Source organism: Heptranchias perlo, chromosome 11 (genome assembly GCF_035084215.1).
Source record: "Heptranchias perlo isolate sHepPer1 chromosome 11, sHepPer1.hap1, whole genome shotgun sequence".
NCBI classification, from domain to species: Eukaryota; Metazoa; Chordata; class Chondrichthyes; order Hexanchiformes; family Hexanchidae; genus Heptranchias; species Heptranchias perlo.
Genome location: NC_090335.1, coordinates 75,731,684 through 75,746,129, shown reverse-complemented (window position 1 = coordinate 75,746,129; position 14,446 = coordinate 75,731,684). Strand labels below are relative to the sequence as shown.

The following is a 14,446-nucleotide window of genomic DNA, read 5'->3' as shown; positions in this document are numbered from 1 at the left end:
ATAAACTATGTAAACATGATTTCCACCAATCTTCCGCCAAAATTACGATCGAAGCAGGCAATTGAGGGAATCCCCGAGGAAATGGGGGTTAGCTGAGGATCGGATGAGGCTTCCCACAGTTGAATATCCTGCCAACATCCAGTGTCTGTGGCCAAGCAGGAAGAATGGTCACTTGTCCCCTCACACTGGGAAACCGTCATATCCTGTGGAACTGACTCGAGCTCAAGTCACCACCTCCAAGAGCGGAAAGGACAAAATTGTTGGGAGAGAGGGAGAGGAAACTGACTCACATTGGGTATAAATTGGAAATCCATCTTCATCAGCTCAATGTAGAGTTTGTTTCATTTCTTCAAACTCACGAGCAATCAGATCTTTCCATGTTTGTGCAATCGTGGGTAGAGTGAATGATATCTGTTGGTCAGTGTGAGTCTATCAGGGCCTGAGGTCAAAACCTCCTTCAAGATGGCGACATTAACACTGGAGCTTATTACAGTGAGAGGCTGCCATGGTAACCATTAACTTGCTCCAGCCTTGCACAAATTCCTTTCATTGCTTATAATCCATATTATTGTGTATTACACAGTGAATCCAAGAATACGTTCTGCTCTGTAACGTTTCTAGCTGCGATTTAAACAGCGGGATTGCCACCTTGGGGCAGTTATTTTACAGCTTTACCCTGTAAATAAACAAACACAGCAAATATCAGTCCTCGAATGTTTCATTCCCACTTCACTCACATTCCTGACCCTTCCACTCTCACGGTCACTGGACCTCCCACAGACGGCAGTGGGTTAACTGACCACATTGTTCTGTTTCGATGGTGTTGTTTCAGTGATAAATATTGGCCAGGACATAAGGAGAACTCCCCTACTCTTCAAATAGGTTTCTTGGAGGCTTGCTGACCCTCCAGGATTCTCCCAGGAATTAAAGATTAATCTCCGGGACACTGCTGAGAGCAATTCGAGAAAAACCATAGGAGAATTAAAAAAATGTGTTTTTTTTTTCATTTTCTTAAAACACCTGCAGATAAAGTGGGAAAAAGTCTGTTTGAATGGGTGGGGTTGGTTGGAGATGGATGTCATGTGATGAAACCTCCAGGAATATGTCCGATCAGAGTTGGTAACTGTAATTTGTTGGAACCTTTTATGTGCACTGGTGCAGCCTAAGACCTGGGGGTGAGAAAGGGGCAATATTTATGAGTTTCATATGGAGCGAGCAGTGACAGTTACCACAGCGAAAGAGAAAAGAGCAGCAAAGGAGATTTATTTTTGACGGGGTCTGGAAGAAAGCTCTTTTCGACCGGCACGGACACGATGGGCCGAATGGCTTCCTCCTGAGCTGTAACTTTCTATGATTCCATGAAATAGTGCTTTAATTATTTATTTTCCAAGCAGAAAGCCTACAGCAACAACAACTTGCATTTTTAAAAGCCAGGAAGTTAAGCTAAACTTTTATAAAACACCGGTTAGGCCTCAGCTGGAGTATTGTGTCCAATTCTGGGCACCGCACTTTAGAAAGAATGTCAAGGCCAGAGGTCACAGACTTAAGGTGATTGGCAAAAGAACCAGAGGCAACATGAGGAAACATTTCTTTACACAGAGAGTTGCCATGATCTGGAATGGGCTGCCTGAGAGGGTGGAGGAAGCAGATTCAATAGTAACTTTCAAAAGGGAATTGGATAAATCCTAAAAGGGAAAAAAATTACAGGGCAATGGGGGAAGAGGTGGGGAGTGGGATTAATTGGAAAGCTCTTTCAAAGAGCCAGCACAGGCACGATGGGCCGAATGGTCTCCTACTTTGCTGTAACATACTATGATACTATTATATATCGTGCCTTTAATGTCGTAAAATGTCCCAAGGAACTTCACACGAGCAATTATCAAACAAAGTTTGACACCAAGCCACACAAGGAGATATTAGGACAGGTCACCGAGGAGGTTTTAAGGAGCGTCTTAAAGGAAGGGAGAGCGGTAGAGAATCGTAGAGGTTTATGGAGGGAATTCCAGAGTTAAGGCCTAGGCAGCTGAAGGCACGGCCACCAATGGTGGAGCGATTAAAAGCGGGGATGTGCAAGAGGCAAGAATTGGAGGAGTGCAGAGATCTCGGAGGGTTGTAGGGCTGGAGGAGGTTGCAGAGATAGGGAGGTGCAAGGCCATGGAGGGAATTGAAAACAACGATGAGAATTTTAAAATCGAGGCATTGCCAGACAGGGAGCCAATGTAGGTCAGCGAGCATAGGGGTGATGGGTGAACGGGAGTTGGTGCGAGTTGGGATACAGGCAGAAGGGTTTTGGATGAGCTCAAGTTTACGAAGGATGGAAGGTGCAAAACGACATAAAGAAATTCAAGTTGATCTTTTGTTTAATTCTTAACTTTACACTTTGGAAGCAAATTTCAGAATTTCTCTATTCCGTTTTGCCCCTGATTGGCTCTCTGCTTGGAAAATAAATAATTAAAGCACGACTTCCCCCAAGCCCTGTCGAAAAAAATAAATTCCCTTTGCTGCTCATTACTCTTTTTGCTATGGTAACTGTCACCGCTCCCTCAATATTCACAGAATCATAGAAGGTTCCGGCACAGAAGGAGGCCATTCGGCCCATCGTGTCAGTGCTGGCCGAAAAAGAGCTTTCCAGCTTAATCCCACTTTCCAGCATTTAGTCTGTAGCCTTGTAGGTTACAGCACTTCAAGTGCACATCCAAGTACTTTTTAAATGAGTTGAGGGTTTCTGCCTCTACCACCCTTTCAGGCAGTGAGTTCCAGACCCCCACCACCCTCTGAGTGAAAAGATTCTCCTCAGCTCCCCTCCAATCCTTCTACCAATTACTTTAAATCTATGCCTCCGATCACTGACCCCTCTGCTAAGGGAATTAGGTCCTCCCTATCCACTCTATCTAGTCCTGTGATAACCTTATACACCTCAATTAAATCACCCCTCACCCTCCTCTGTTCCAATGAAAACAACCCCAGCCTATCCAATCTTTCCTCTTAGCTAAAAATCTCCAATCCTGGCAACATCCTCGTCAATCTCCTCTGTACCCTCTCTCGTACAATCACATCTTTCCTGTAATGTGTTGACCAGAACTGTACGCAGTTCTCCAGCTGTGGCCTAATTAGTGTTTTATACAGTTCGAGCAAAACCTCCCTGCTCTTATATTCTATGCCTCGGCAAATAAAGGAAAGTATCCTGTATGCCTTTTTAACCACCTTATCAACCTGTCCTGCTGCCTTCAGGGTTCTATCGACATGCATTTCATGGTCCCTCTGTTCCTCTACACCTCTCAGTATCCTTCCATTTATTGTGTATTCCCTTGCCTTGTTTTCCCTCCCCAAATGCATGACCTCACATTTCTCCAGATTGAATTCCATTTGCCACTTTTCTGCCCACCTGACCAGTCCATTGATATCTTCCTGCAGTCGAGAGCTTTCTTCCTCACTATCAACCACATGGCCAATTTTTGCATCAGCTGTAAATTTCTGAATCATGCCCCCTACATTTCGGTCTAAATCATTAATACAAACCACAAAAAGCAAGGGACCTTGCACTGAACCCTGTGGAACCCCACTGGAAACAGCCTTCCAGTCACAAAAACACCCGTCGGCCATTACCCTTTGCTTCCTGCCACTGAGCCAATTTTGGATCCAACTTGCCACTTTCCCTTGGATCCGATGGGCTTTTACTTTTCTGACCAGTCAGCCATGTGTGACCTTGTCCAAAGTCTTGCTAAAATCCATGTAGACCACATCAAACATGTTACTCTCATTGATCCTCCTTGTTACCTCCTCAAAAAATTTAATCAAGTTAGTCAGACATGACCTTCCCTTAATGAATCCACGCTGATTAATATTATTTTATTCAATAATTTAAATATTAAATGTCTAAATATTGTCCCTTTCTCAGCCCCAGGTCTTAGGCTGAACCAGTGGACACAAAAGAGTCTAAGAAACCTATTCGAATAGTATGGGAGTTCTCCTGATGTTCTGGCCAACATTTATCCCTGAAACGGCACCATCGAAGCAGAATAATGTGGTCAGTTATCTCATTGCTCTTTGTGGGACCTTGCTGTTACATCGAGCCTACAGCATGGAAACAGTCCATTTGGCCCAACTGGCCTATGCCGGTGTTTATGCTCCACATGAGCCTCCTCCCTCCCAACTTCATCTCACCCTATCAGCATACCCTTCCATTCTTTCTCCCTCGTGTGCTTCTCCAGCTTCCCCTTAAATGCATCTCTGCGATTTGTCTCAACTATTCCTTGTGGTAGTGAGTTCCACATTCTCACCACTCTTTGGGTAAAGAAGTTTCTCCTGAAGTCCCTATTGGGTTTATTTGTGACTATCTGATATTTATGACCTCTTGTTTTGGACTCCCCCACAAATGGAAACATTTTCTCTTTGTCTACCCTATCAAACCCTTTCATAATCTTAAAGACCCTGATCAGGTCACCCCTCAGCCTTCTGATTTCTAGAGAAAAGAGCTCCAGCCTGTTCAGCCTTTCCTGATAAGTATATCCTCTCAGTTCTGGTATCATCTTTGTGAATCTTTATTGTACCTTCTCCAATGCCTCTCTATCCTTTTTATAATATGGAGACCAGAACTGTACACAGTACTCCAAGTGTGGACGAACCAAGGTTCTGTACAAGTTTAACATAACTTCTCTGCTTTTCAATTCGATCCCCCTAGAAATGAACCCCAGTGCTTGATTTGCCTTTTTCATTTCTTTATTAACCTGCGTCACTACTTTTAGTGATTTGTGTACCTGTACCCCTAAATCCCCCTGCTCGTCTCCTTAGACTTTTATTATCCAAGCAGCATGTGGCCTCCTTATTCTTCCTACCAAAATGCACCACCTCATAATTATCTATGTTGAAATTCATTTGCCAATTACACGCCCATTCTGCAAGTTTATTAATGTCTTCTTGCATTTTAACGCATTCTTCCTTTGTATTAACTATACCCCCCAATTTGGTGTCATCTGCAAATTTTGAAATTGTGCTTTCGATTCCCAAGTCCAAATAATGAATGTAAATTGTGAATAACAATGGTCCCAGCACCAATTCCTGTGGAACACTACTTCCCATCTTTTGCTGCTCTGAGTAACTACCTTTCACCCCTACTCTCTGTTTTCTGTTTTGTAGCCAGCTTGCTATTAATTCTACCACCTGTCCCCTGACTCCACATGCTCTGACCTTAGTCATGAGTCTATTGTGCGGGACCTCATCGAAGACCTTTTGAAAACCCAAATATATTGGGGTTAAAGTTGGAGGCCAATCATCTCAGCCCCAGGACATTGCTGCAGGAGTTCCTCAGGGCAGTGTCCTAGGCCCAACCATCTTCAGCTGCTTCATCAATGACCTTCCCTCCATCATAAGTTCAGAAATGGGGATGTTTGCTGATGATCGCACAGTGTTCAGTTCCATTCGCAACCCCTCAAATCATGAAGCAGTCCGTGCCCGCATGCAACAAGACCTGGACAACATCCAGGCTTGGGCTGATAGGTGGCAAGTAACATTCGCGCCAGACAAGTGCGAGGCAATGACCATCTCCAACAAGAGAGAGTCGAACCACTTCTCCTTGACATTCGATGGCATTACCATCGCCGAATCCCCCACCATCAACATCCTGGGTGTCACCATTGACCAGAAACTTAACTGGACCAGCCACATCAATACTATGGCTACAAGAGCACGTCAGAGGCTGGGTATTCTGCGGCGAGTGACTCACCTCCTGATTCCCCAAAGCCTTTCCACCATCTACATGGCACAAGTCAGGAGTGTGATGGAATACTCTCCACTTGCCTGGATGAGTGCAGCTCCAACAACACTCAAGAAGCTCGACACCATCCAGGACAAAGCAGCCCGCTTGATTGGCACCCCATCCACCACCCTAAACATTCATTCCCTTCACCACTGGCGCAATGTGGCTGCTGTGTGTACCATCCACAGGATGCACTGCAGCAATTCGCCAAGGCTTCTTCGACAGCACCTCCCAAACCCGCGACCTCTACCACCGAGAAGGACAAGGGCAGCAGGTACATGGGAACACCACCACCTGCACGTTCCCCTCCAAGTCACACACCATTCCGACTTGGAAATATATCGCCGTTCCTTCATCGTCGCTGGGTCAAAATCCTGGTACTCCCGAACAGCACTGTGGGAGAACCTTCACCACATGGACTGCAGCGGTTCAAGAAGGCGGCTCACCACCATCTTCTCAAGGGCAATTAGGGATGGGCAATAAATGCCGGCCTCGCCAGCGACACCCACATCCCATGAACGAATAAACAAATTTGATAACCCCCGAATCCAGGTGCAGGGGTCGCAGTGCGTGATTAACCCGCGCCCGGTCGTTTCGATGCAGGCAGCACGGGCGATTCGTGCAGCCTGCTCACTTTCCTGATTCCAGCGCGAGCAGCCAGGCCGAGCTGCGTGTTCAGTGACTTCTCATCAGCAGACGGGCCCAGACATCGCATGAGTGGCTCGCAACTCATAAAGACAGCCTGCAACTCATAAAGGCAGCCTGCACCTCTTATTTGCAAAAAATAAGATACGGGTCAGCAAGGAGTCTGAACGGAGATCAGACATCGCACATGTAAAGTACAGGTGCAGGTCCCGTCCCTATGTTTACAAACTGCTGAGTTATGTTAAAATATTAAATAAAGGTTGTGCACTACTAAATCCCACATCCACCAATCTGCACGCTAGACCTCACCAATGTGTCGCTCTGAGTTTGTACCAGGCCTGTCAGAGTGCGTGCACCAAGGGTCTCTGATGATGCACTGGAGACCTTGGTGCAAGAGGTAGACAGAAAGAGGGTCATCCTGTATCCGCAGCGGGGGGGGCAAGAGGCCCTCCAGACATCTGCTCAAAAGGCAGTGGGAGGCAGCAGGGGACGAAGTCAATACCAAGCGCATAGCACCATGAACATGGAAGCAGTGCAGGGTGAAGTTCAATGCTTTGACACGAGTGGTCAAGGTGAATGAGGTCAACTGTCAAGTGGCGTCTCCTACCAACTGCACCACAAATCACATCCACTGCTCCCCGCACTACATCCCCCATCACCCACCTACCAACAAACTCTTTCCATCAGTCCTCAACTCTTCTAATCAGATGCTTCCTCTCACCCTCTCACATTACCACTCTTGCAAGCCACACACCCACAGCTCACAGGTCACACATACTGGCAGCTATTCAACCATGACAGGCACATCACCCAAACATCCTGCAGGACACTCACTGACACACGTCCCGCTTCCTTGCAAGAGAAGGTGGAGCGTAACAGGAGGCTGCAAGTGGCAGCGGCATTTAACCCCTCGAGCCTGTTCCGCCATTCAATGAGAACATGGTTGATCCGTGACCTAACTCCATATACCCGCCTTAGCCCCATATCCCTTAATACCTTTGGTTGACAAAAATCTATGAATCTCAGATTTAGAATTCACAATTGAGCTGGCATCAACTGCCGTTTGCAGAAGAGCATTCCAAACTTCTACCACCCTTTGCATGGAGAAGCGTTTTCCAACTTCACTCCTGTAAGTCCTGGCTCTAAATTTTAGGCTATGTCCCCTAGTCCTAGTAATTAAGCATAGGACGCCTCCAAAACCAGCTACAAATGCAGCCAGAAGCAATAATCCAGCAACTAACCTGTAAATCCTGCATGGTCCCTTTAAATAGCACTGGTGGGGGGTTCTCCAGGCCTTGATCGACATGTTCAAGTGTTCATGGTTAAAACAGTGCATTGGCTGGAGTATTGAGTGCCAAAATGGTGCCTATCCCTGTAAATCAGCATTGTACACTAGTCTAACGCATATTCTTCTTACTTTACATGGTACCAGCGTTCGTCATCTAAGCATGCGCAAAGGCCTTTACCAAGTTGTTGTTCGGCCCATGTCACGCTAAAAGCATGTACGCACATTGTGGATGCCATTTTGGTATCTTAGGAGGCCACATAGCGCCTGCAAAATGGGCGCTACATGGCCGAATTTATAGCCCATTACATCTACTGTATTCCCCTTGTCTACTCTTTCTGTTACTTTGTCAAATAATTCAATAAGGTTGGTCAAGCATGACTTTCCCTTCTGAAATCCGTGCTGACTTCTCTTTATTGTATTTTCATTTTCTAGACGCTTTTCGATGACATCTTTGAGGAAGGATTCCATTATCTTTCCTAACACCGATGTTAAGCTAACTGCGCTAAAGTTCCCTCAACTTGTTCTATCTCCCTTTTTAAATATAGGAAAACATTAGCTGTCTGCCAGTCCTTTGGCGCTGTTCCCTTTTCTAATGAATTGTTATATATATGTAATAGTGCCTCTGCTATCTCTTCCCGAGCATATTTAAAATTCGCGGATGCAATCCATCCGGACCAGGGTTTTATCCTTTCTAAATTTGATTAGTTTATCAATTATCTCCCCGCTTTCTATCTTAAATGTCTTTATACTTCTTTTGTCTCCTCTTCTAATGTCCTGCCCACCTTGTTAGTCTCCCTGGTAAATACTGAAGCAAAGTAATGATATTATATTTCTGCCATTTTGCTGTCATTACCTGTGAGTTCATTGTGTGCATCCCTTAGTGGCCCTATCCCTATCCTGATTTTTCTTCTGTTATTTTTGTGTCTGTAGAATAGTTTATTTTTCCTTTTATATACCTTGATAATTTAATTTCATAGTTTCACTTTGTTAATTGTTTTCTTGACTTCTTTCCTAATCATTTCGTATTCCCTTTTGTCATCCTCTCCTTTATTGTCTATGTACTTAGTGTATGCCTTTTTCTTTAGCTTCAATTTTACCCTTATCTCTTTATTTATCCATGGTATTTCATTAGTCATCTTTAGTCATCCAGGGAGCTCCAGCTTTGGATGCCCTTCCTTTCCCCCTTGTGGGAAAGTGTCTTCTCTGTCCCCGAACCATGTCCTCCTTGAAGGCCTCCCATTGTTCAATTACTGTTTTGCCACCAATTTTTGGTACCAATCCACCAGGGCAAGATACCTTTTTAACTCACTGAAATTCGCCCTCTTCCAGTTCAGTATTTTTACGCTTGATTGTTCCTTGTCCTTTTCCATAACTATTCTAAACCTAATTATATCATGATCACTGTTCCCCAAAAACACCCCCACTGAAACAAGCTCCACTTGCCCCACTTCACTCTCCAGAACTAGATCCAGCACTGCTTCCTTCCTTGTTGGGCTGGAAACACACTGATCAAGAAAATTCCCTTGAACACATTTCAGGAATTCCTCCCCCTCTTTGCCCTTTACACTGTTACTATCCCAGTCTGTATTGGGATAATTGAAGCCCCCCTCCCGTTATCACTACTCTATAGTTCTTGCATCTTCCTGTAAATTTGCTCCTCTATCTCCTTCCCCCTATTTGGTGGCCGAGAGGATATACCCAGCAGCATAATCGCTCCTCTTTGTTCCTCAATTCTAACCGAATCGATTCTGTCTTTGACTCCTCAAGTACACCATTCCTTTCTGTCAATTGTTTCATTCTCCCACCCCTGCGGTGCAGTGACCGTGAGAGTGGAAGGGTCAGGAATGTGTGCGAAACGGAAATGAAACACTCGAGGCCTGATATTTGTTGTGTTTGTTTATTTACTGCGTGCAGCTGAAAAATAACTGCCACGAGGTGGAAATCCCACGGTTTAAATCACAGCGAGAAGCGTTTCAGCGCAGAACGTATTCACTGTGTAATACACAATAATATGGATTATAAGCAATGAAAGGAATTAGTGCAAGGCTGGAGCAAGTTAATGGTTACCATGGCAGCCTCTCACTGTAATAAGCTCCAGTGTTAATTTCGCCATCTTGAAGGAGGTTTTGACCTCAGGCCCTGATAGACTCACACTGACCAACAGATATCATTCACTCTACCCACTATTGCACAAACATGGACAACTTGTTCAGTTAGACTTTTCTCTGTGCCAACTGTTAATTAACAAGTTTGAAAATAATTAGTAGCGGTGGATGTCCTTGCCAATGTGATGGTGTCACCACCCCAGCGATGCTGTTATTGCCTCACTGTTCAGTGTTCTGTTCTTAAGTGTCTCGAGAGGACTGAAGTGAAGTTTACTGCATTAGATGGAAAGATCTGATTGCTCGTGAGTTTGAAGAAATGAAGCAAACTCTACATTGAGCTGATGAAGATGGATTTCCAATTTATACCCAATGTGAGTCAGTTTCCTCTCCCTCTCCCCCAGCAATTTTATCCTTTCCGCTCTTGGAGGTGGTGACTTGAGCTCGAGTCAGTTCCACAGGATATGACTGTTTCCCAGTGTGAGGGGACAAGTGACCATTCTTCCTGCTTGTCCACAGACACTGGATGGTGGCAGGATATTCAACTGTGGGAAGCCTCATCTGATCCTCAGCTACCCCCATTTCCACGGGCATTCACTCAATTGCCTGCTTCGATCGTAATTTCGGTCGAAGATTGGTGGAAGTCCTGTTTACATAATTTATCTGGGGTTTCCGCCAAAGTTGTGGTGGCCAATCAGGAAAATCCCCAAGGAAATTCCCACTGTTAACGTGGCGATGTCGAGTTTTGCAGCAGTGATCACTGGATGGTGATCAGGGGTGGGGTGTGTGGCTAATTGTTAGCCTCTCTAGCTCAGGGTCACTGAAGTATTACCACTTGCTAATTGTAGTACCACTCACCCACACCTGCCCTGACCAAGACAGTTAATGTAGCACAGATGGAAAGGCTGAAGCTCGGACCTTCCTGGCCTGAATCTCTCAGTCCCATACGGGGCACTCCACTCCACACTGACATGGGATCATGTGGAGACCATGTCCAGAGCAGAGGGCAACATTTCTTTCACTGGACTAAATCAGTTCCTTCAAGATGACAAATGGATGGCAGTGGATTCCAATCACTTCACCAATCAAAGGCACAGAAAGTGATTGCATAACTTTGCCTATTTCACATCTCCAAGCGAACTAGTAAAAGCAACACATGCAGCAAGCAGGTCCAATGGATCGGCTCTTTCACCCATTAAAAATGGCAATCATCCAGATAATCTTCATGCTCTCTCCTCTTGCGATTATTCTTCCAGCCATTCCTGCAAAAGAAAAGAGCGTCAGACACGATAAAACTGTGGCAATGAATAGCCAGAGTCCCAACAACATTCTTATTTATTTACTGGTATCAGGGGGCTCGGGGCTTTCTCTTGCCCCAGTTTTGTCCCTCCTCTCCTGAAGGGATTGAACCAGGCCTTTTGTCCAGTTCTGGTGATGCCGGCAGGTGTCCAGCAATTCACTCAAGTTATTGTTCACCAAGACAGTGAGTGTGAAGGGTCATTGCACTAAGAGCCCGATCTTATGTTCATGCTGGGTGTGAGATTATAAGACTAAACACTCCAGCAACTGCTGGTGACGAAGACGCCAATTGACAGGTCAGTTTGCATCAGACATTTGGGAGCCAGCGCTGATTCGTGAAAACAAATCGGCTGAGCAACTTTGACTGTTAAACAGTAATTGGACTGAACATGGATTATTCCAATGCTCTCCTCCCATCTTCCACCCTGCACCAACTTAATCTCATCCAAACCTCTGCTGCCAGTATCCTATCCTGTACCGAGGCCCACTTGCCTGACCCATTCTCCCAGCACACCCATCCTCATCGACCTACAATGGCTTCCAGTCCTCCAATGCCTCAAATTTAAAATTCTTATCCTTGTATTTAAATCCCTCCCGTTCTATCTCCATAACCTCATCCAGCACTACAACCCTATTTCCCACCCTTCCTTCCTCTGACTCCAGACTCCTCCCACTAATGGTGGCTGCAGCTTCAGCCATCGTGGCCCCACATCCGGAATTCGTTCTCCAAACACCTTCCGCCCTTCCATTTCCCTGCATACACTTGGTTTGTATCCCCTTGAGTTCAGAAAGTTGAGCGGTGATTTAATTGAGATATTTAAAATGATAAAGGGATTCACTCGGGTAGATACAAAGAAGCTGTTTCCCCTGGTTGGGAAATCCAGAACAAGAGAGTGGGTCTTGAATCCACAACCTTCTGATTCATGGAGGAGAGTGTTAGCAATCAGATTGAGGACTTGAACCAATCGGGCTATGCAGTCATTCCCTGCCCTCTACAGGTACACACAATGCAAGAGGTGGAGGTCCGCTCGACACGATTAGAGTTGGAGCTGGCTTCACCCAAGGTTCTGAATTCAAATTGTGCAAAACAATTAACGCAGTTAGTCGTGGGTTTCTTTAAAATGACAAAACAAGGTGCATTGACAGTAATCACATGGGGATTTCCTTCCCCAACCTGCAGACCAGGTCCAGAAAAGGATCATTGTGCACACTCACCGTATGCCTGAAGGAAGTGAAAGGCTTCTTAAAGCAGGCTTGGTTAACAGGCTGTGTCCCACAGACTTTTATCTGTGGCAAAGAGCAGCAGATTCCTCCTTAAAACCAATGGGAGGATTTTTTACGCCCCCCTCTTTCTCCCTCCCTCCCTTCAATGGGATCACCCCCCCGGCCCGACTGCAAAGAGCATGTCCCATCCCCACTGCCGGACTGGGCCAATGGGACAGTTCCACTGCCTGAACACTGGAGTTGGCAGCTACTCCCTTCTTTTGGGGTGGGGTGGTTGGGGAGAAAGGAATGGGGGGAGTTACTGTCCCAGATCTAGATACTCTAGATTTTATCATTAACTCAATGTCCTGCACAGAAGCTAATACACGGTTCACGCACTCAATGCTCTACATTTTATCATTAACTCAACGTCCTGCACAGGAAGGAATACTGTGTCCCAACATTAACAGCTCGATATTTAAACATTACAGCAGTGTAACGTGTTGCTAAACACTGAGATAGACCCACCCACTGGAGAAGGTGCAAAAAAGATTTACCAGGGTGATACCAGAACTGCGACAAAAAAACAAGAAAACATTAATAAATTTCCAGAATTAGTGTATAATTGGCAAATGAATTCCAATATAAATAACTGTGGGACATTACATTTGGTCGGAAGAATAAGGAGGCCACATACTGCTTGGATAATGGTGTAAATGGGGTAGAGGGATCTGGGGGTAGAGACACACAAATCGCTAAAAGTAGCCATGCAGGTTAATAAGACCATGAAGAAAACAAACCAAGCACGGGTACATTTCTACAGGGATAGAATTGAAAAGCAGAGAGGTTATGTAAAACTTGCATAGCACCTTGGTTAGACCACACTTGGAGTACTGTGAACAGTTCTGGTCTCCATATTATAGAAAGGATACAGAGAAACTGTAGAAGGTGCAAAAATGATTAACCAGGATGTTATCAGAACTGAGAGGTTACACCTATCAGGAAAGATTGAGCAGGCTGGGGCTCTTTTCTCTCGAAAAGAGAAGACTGAGGAGTGACCTGATAGACGTCTTTAAGATTATGAAAGGGTTTGATAGGACAGACGTACAGAAGGTGTTTCCACTTGTGGAGGAGACCAGAACTGGTGGCCATAACATACGAACATACAAATTAAGAGCAGGAGTAGACCATTCGGCCCCTCGAGCCTGCTCTGCCATTTGATAAGATCATGGCTGATCGGATTGTGACCTCAACCCTACTTTCCCATCTACCTACTATAACCTTTGACTTCCTTGTTAATCAGGAATTTATCTAACTCAGCCTTAAAAATATTCAATGACCCTGCCTCCCCCGCTCTCTGGGGAAGGGAGTTCCACAGACTCACGAGCCTCTGAGAGAAAAAAATTCTCCTCATCTCTGTCTTAAATGGGAGACCCCTTATATTTAAACTGTGGCCCCTAGTTCTAGTCTCTCCCACAAGGGGAAACATCCTCTCAGCATCTACCCCTTCTAGTTTCCTCAGGATCTTATATGTTTCAATAAGGTCACCTCTCATTCTTCTAAACTCCAGTGTATACAGGCCCAACTTGTCCAACCTTTCCTCATAAGATAACCCCCTCGTCCCAGGAATCAGTCAAGTGAACCTTCTCTGCACCGCCTCCAAAGCAATTATGTCCTTTCTTAAATAAGGAGGCCAAAACGATACATAGTACTTGAGTTGTGGTCTCACCAATGCCCTGTACAACTGTAGCAAAACATCTCTACTTTTCTATTCCATTCCCCTTGCAATAAATGGCAACATTCCATTTGCCTTCCTAATCACTTGCTGTACCTGCATACTAACTTTTTGTGATTCATGTTCTAGGAAACCCAGATAAATATAAGATCGTCACTAATAAATCCAATAGGGAATTCAGGAGAAACTTCTTTACTCAGAAAGCGATTAGAATGTGGAACTCGCTACCACAAGGAGCAGTTGAAGCAACAAACATAAATGTCTCTAAGGGAAAGCTAGATAAACACATGAAGGATAAAGGAAAAGTGGATATGCCGATAGGGTTAGATGAAGTAGGGAGGGAGGAAGTTTGTGTGGAGCATAAACACCGGCATGGACCAGTTGGGCCGAATGGCCTGTTTCTGTGCTGTACATTCTAT

General features: G+C 45.2%; 1 protein-coding gene across 3 annotated transcripts in view; it reads right to left on the bottom strand.

Moving 5' to 3' along the window:
• Positions 1–9,571: 9,571 nt before the first annotated feature.
• Positions 9,572–14,446, bottom strand: part of LOC137327026 (lysozyme C-like) — a 56,788-nt gene continuing 51,913 nt past the window's right edge. For all 3 annotated transcript variants that reach the window (XM_067992405.1, XM_067992403.1, XM_067992404.1), the window contains exon 6: positions 9,572–11,052. In XM_067992405.1, coding sequence (XP_067848506.1) covers positions 10,986–11,052 — 67 coding nt within the window. In that variant the 3' untranslated portion in view covers positions 9,572–10,985. The remainder of the gene's footprint in view (positions 11,053–14,446) is intronic.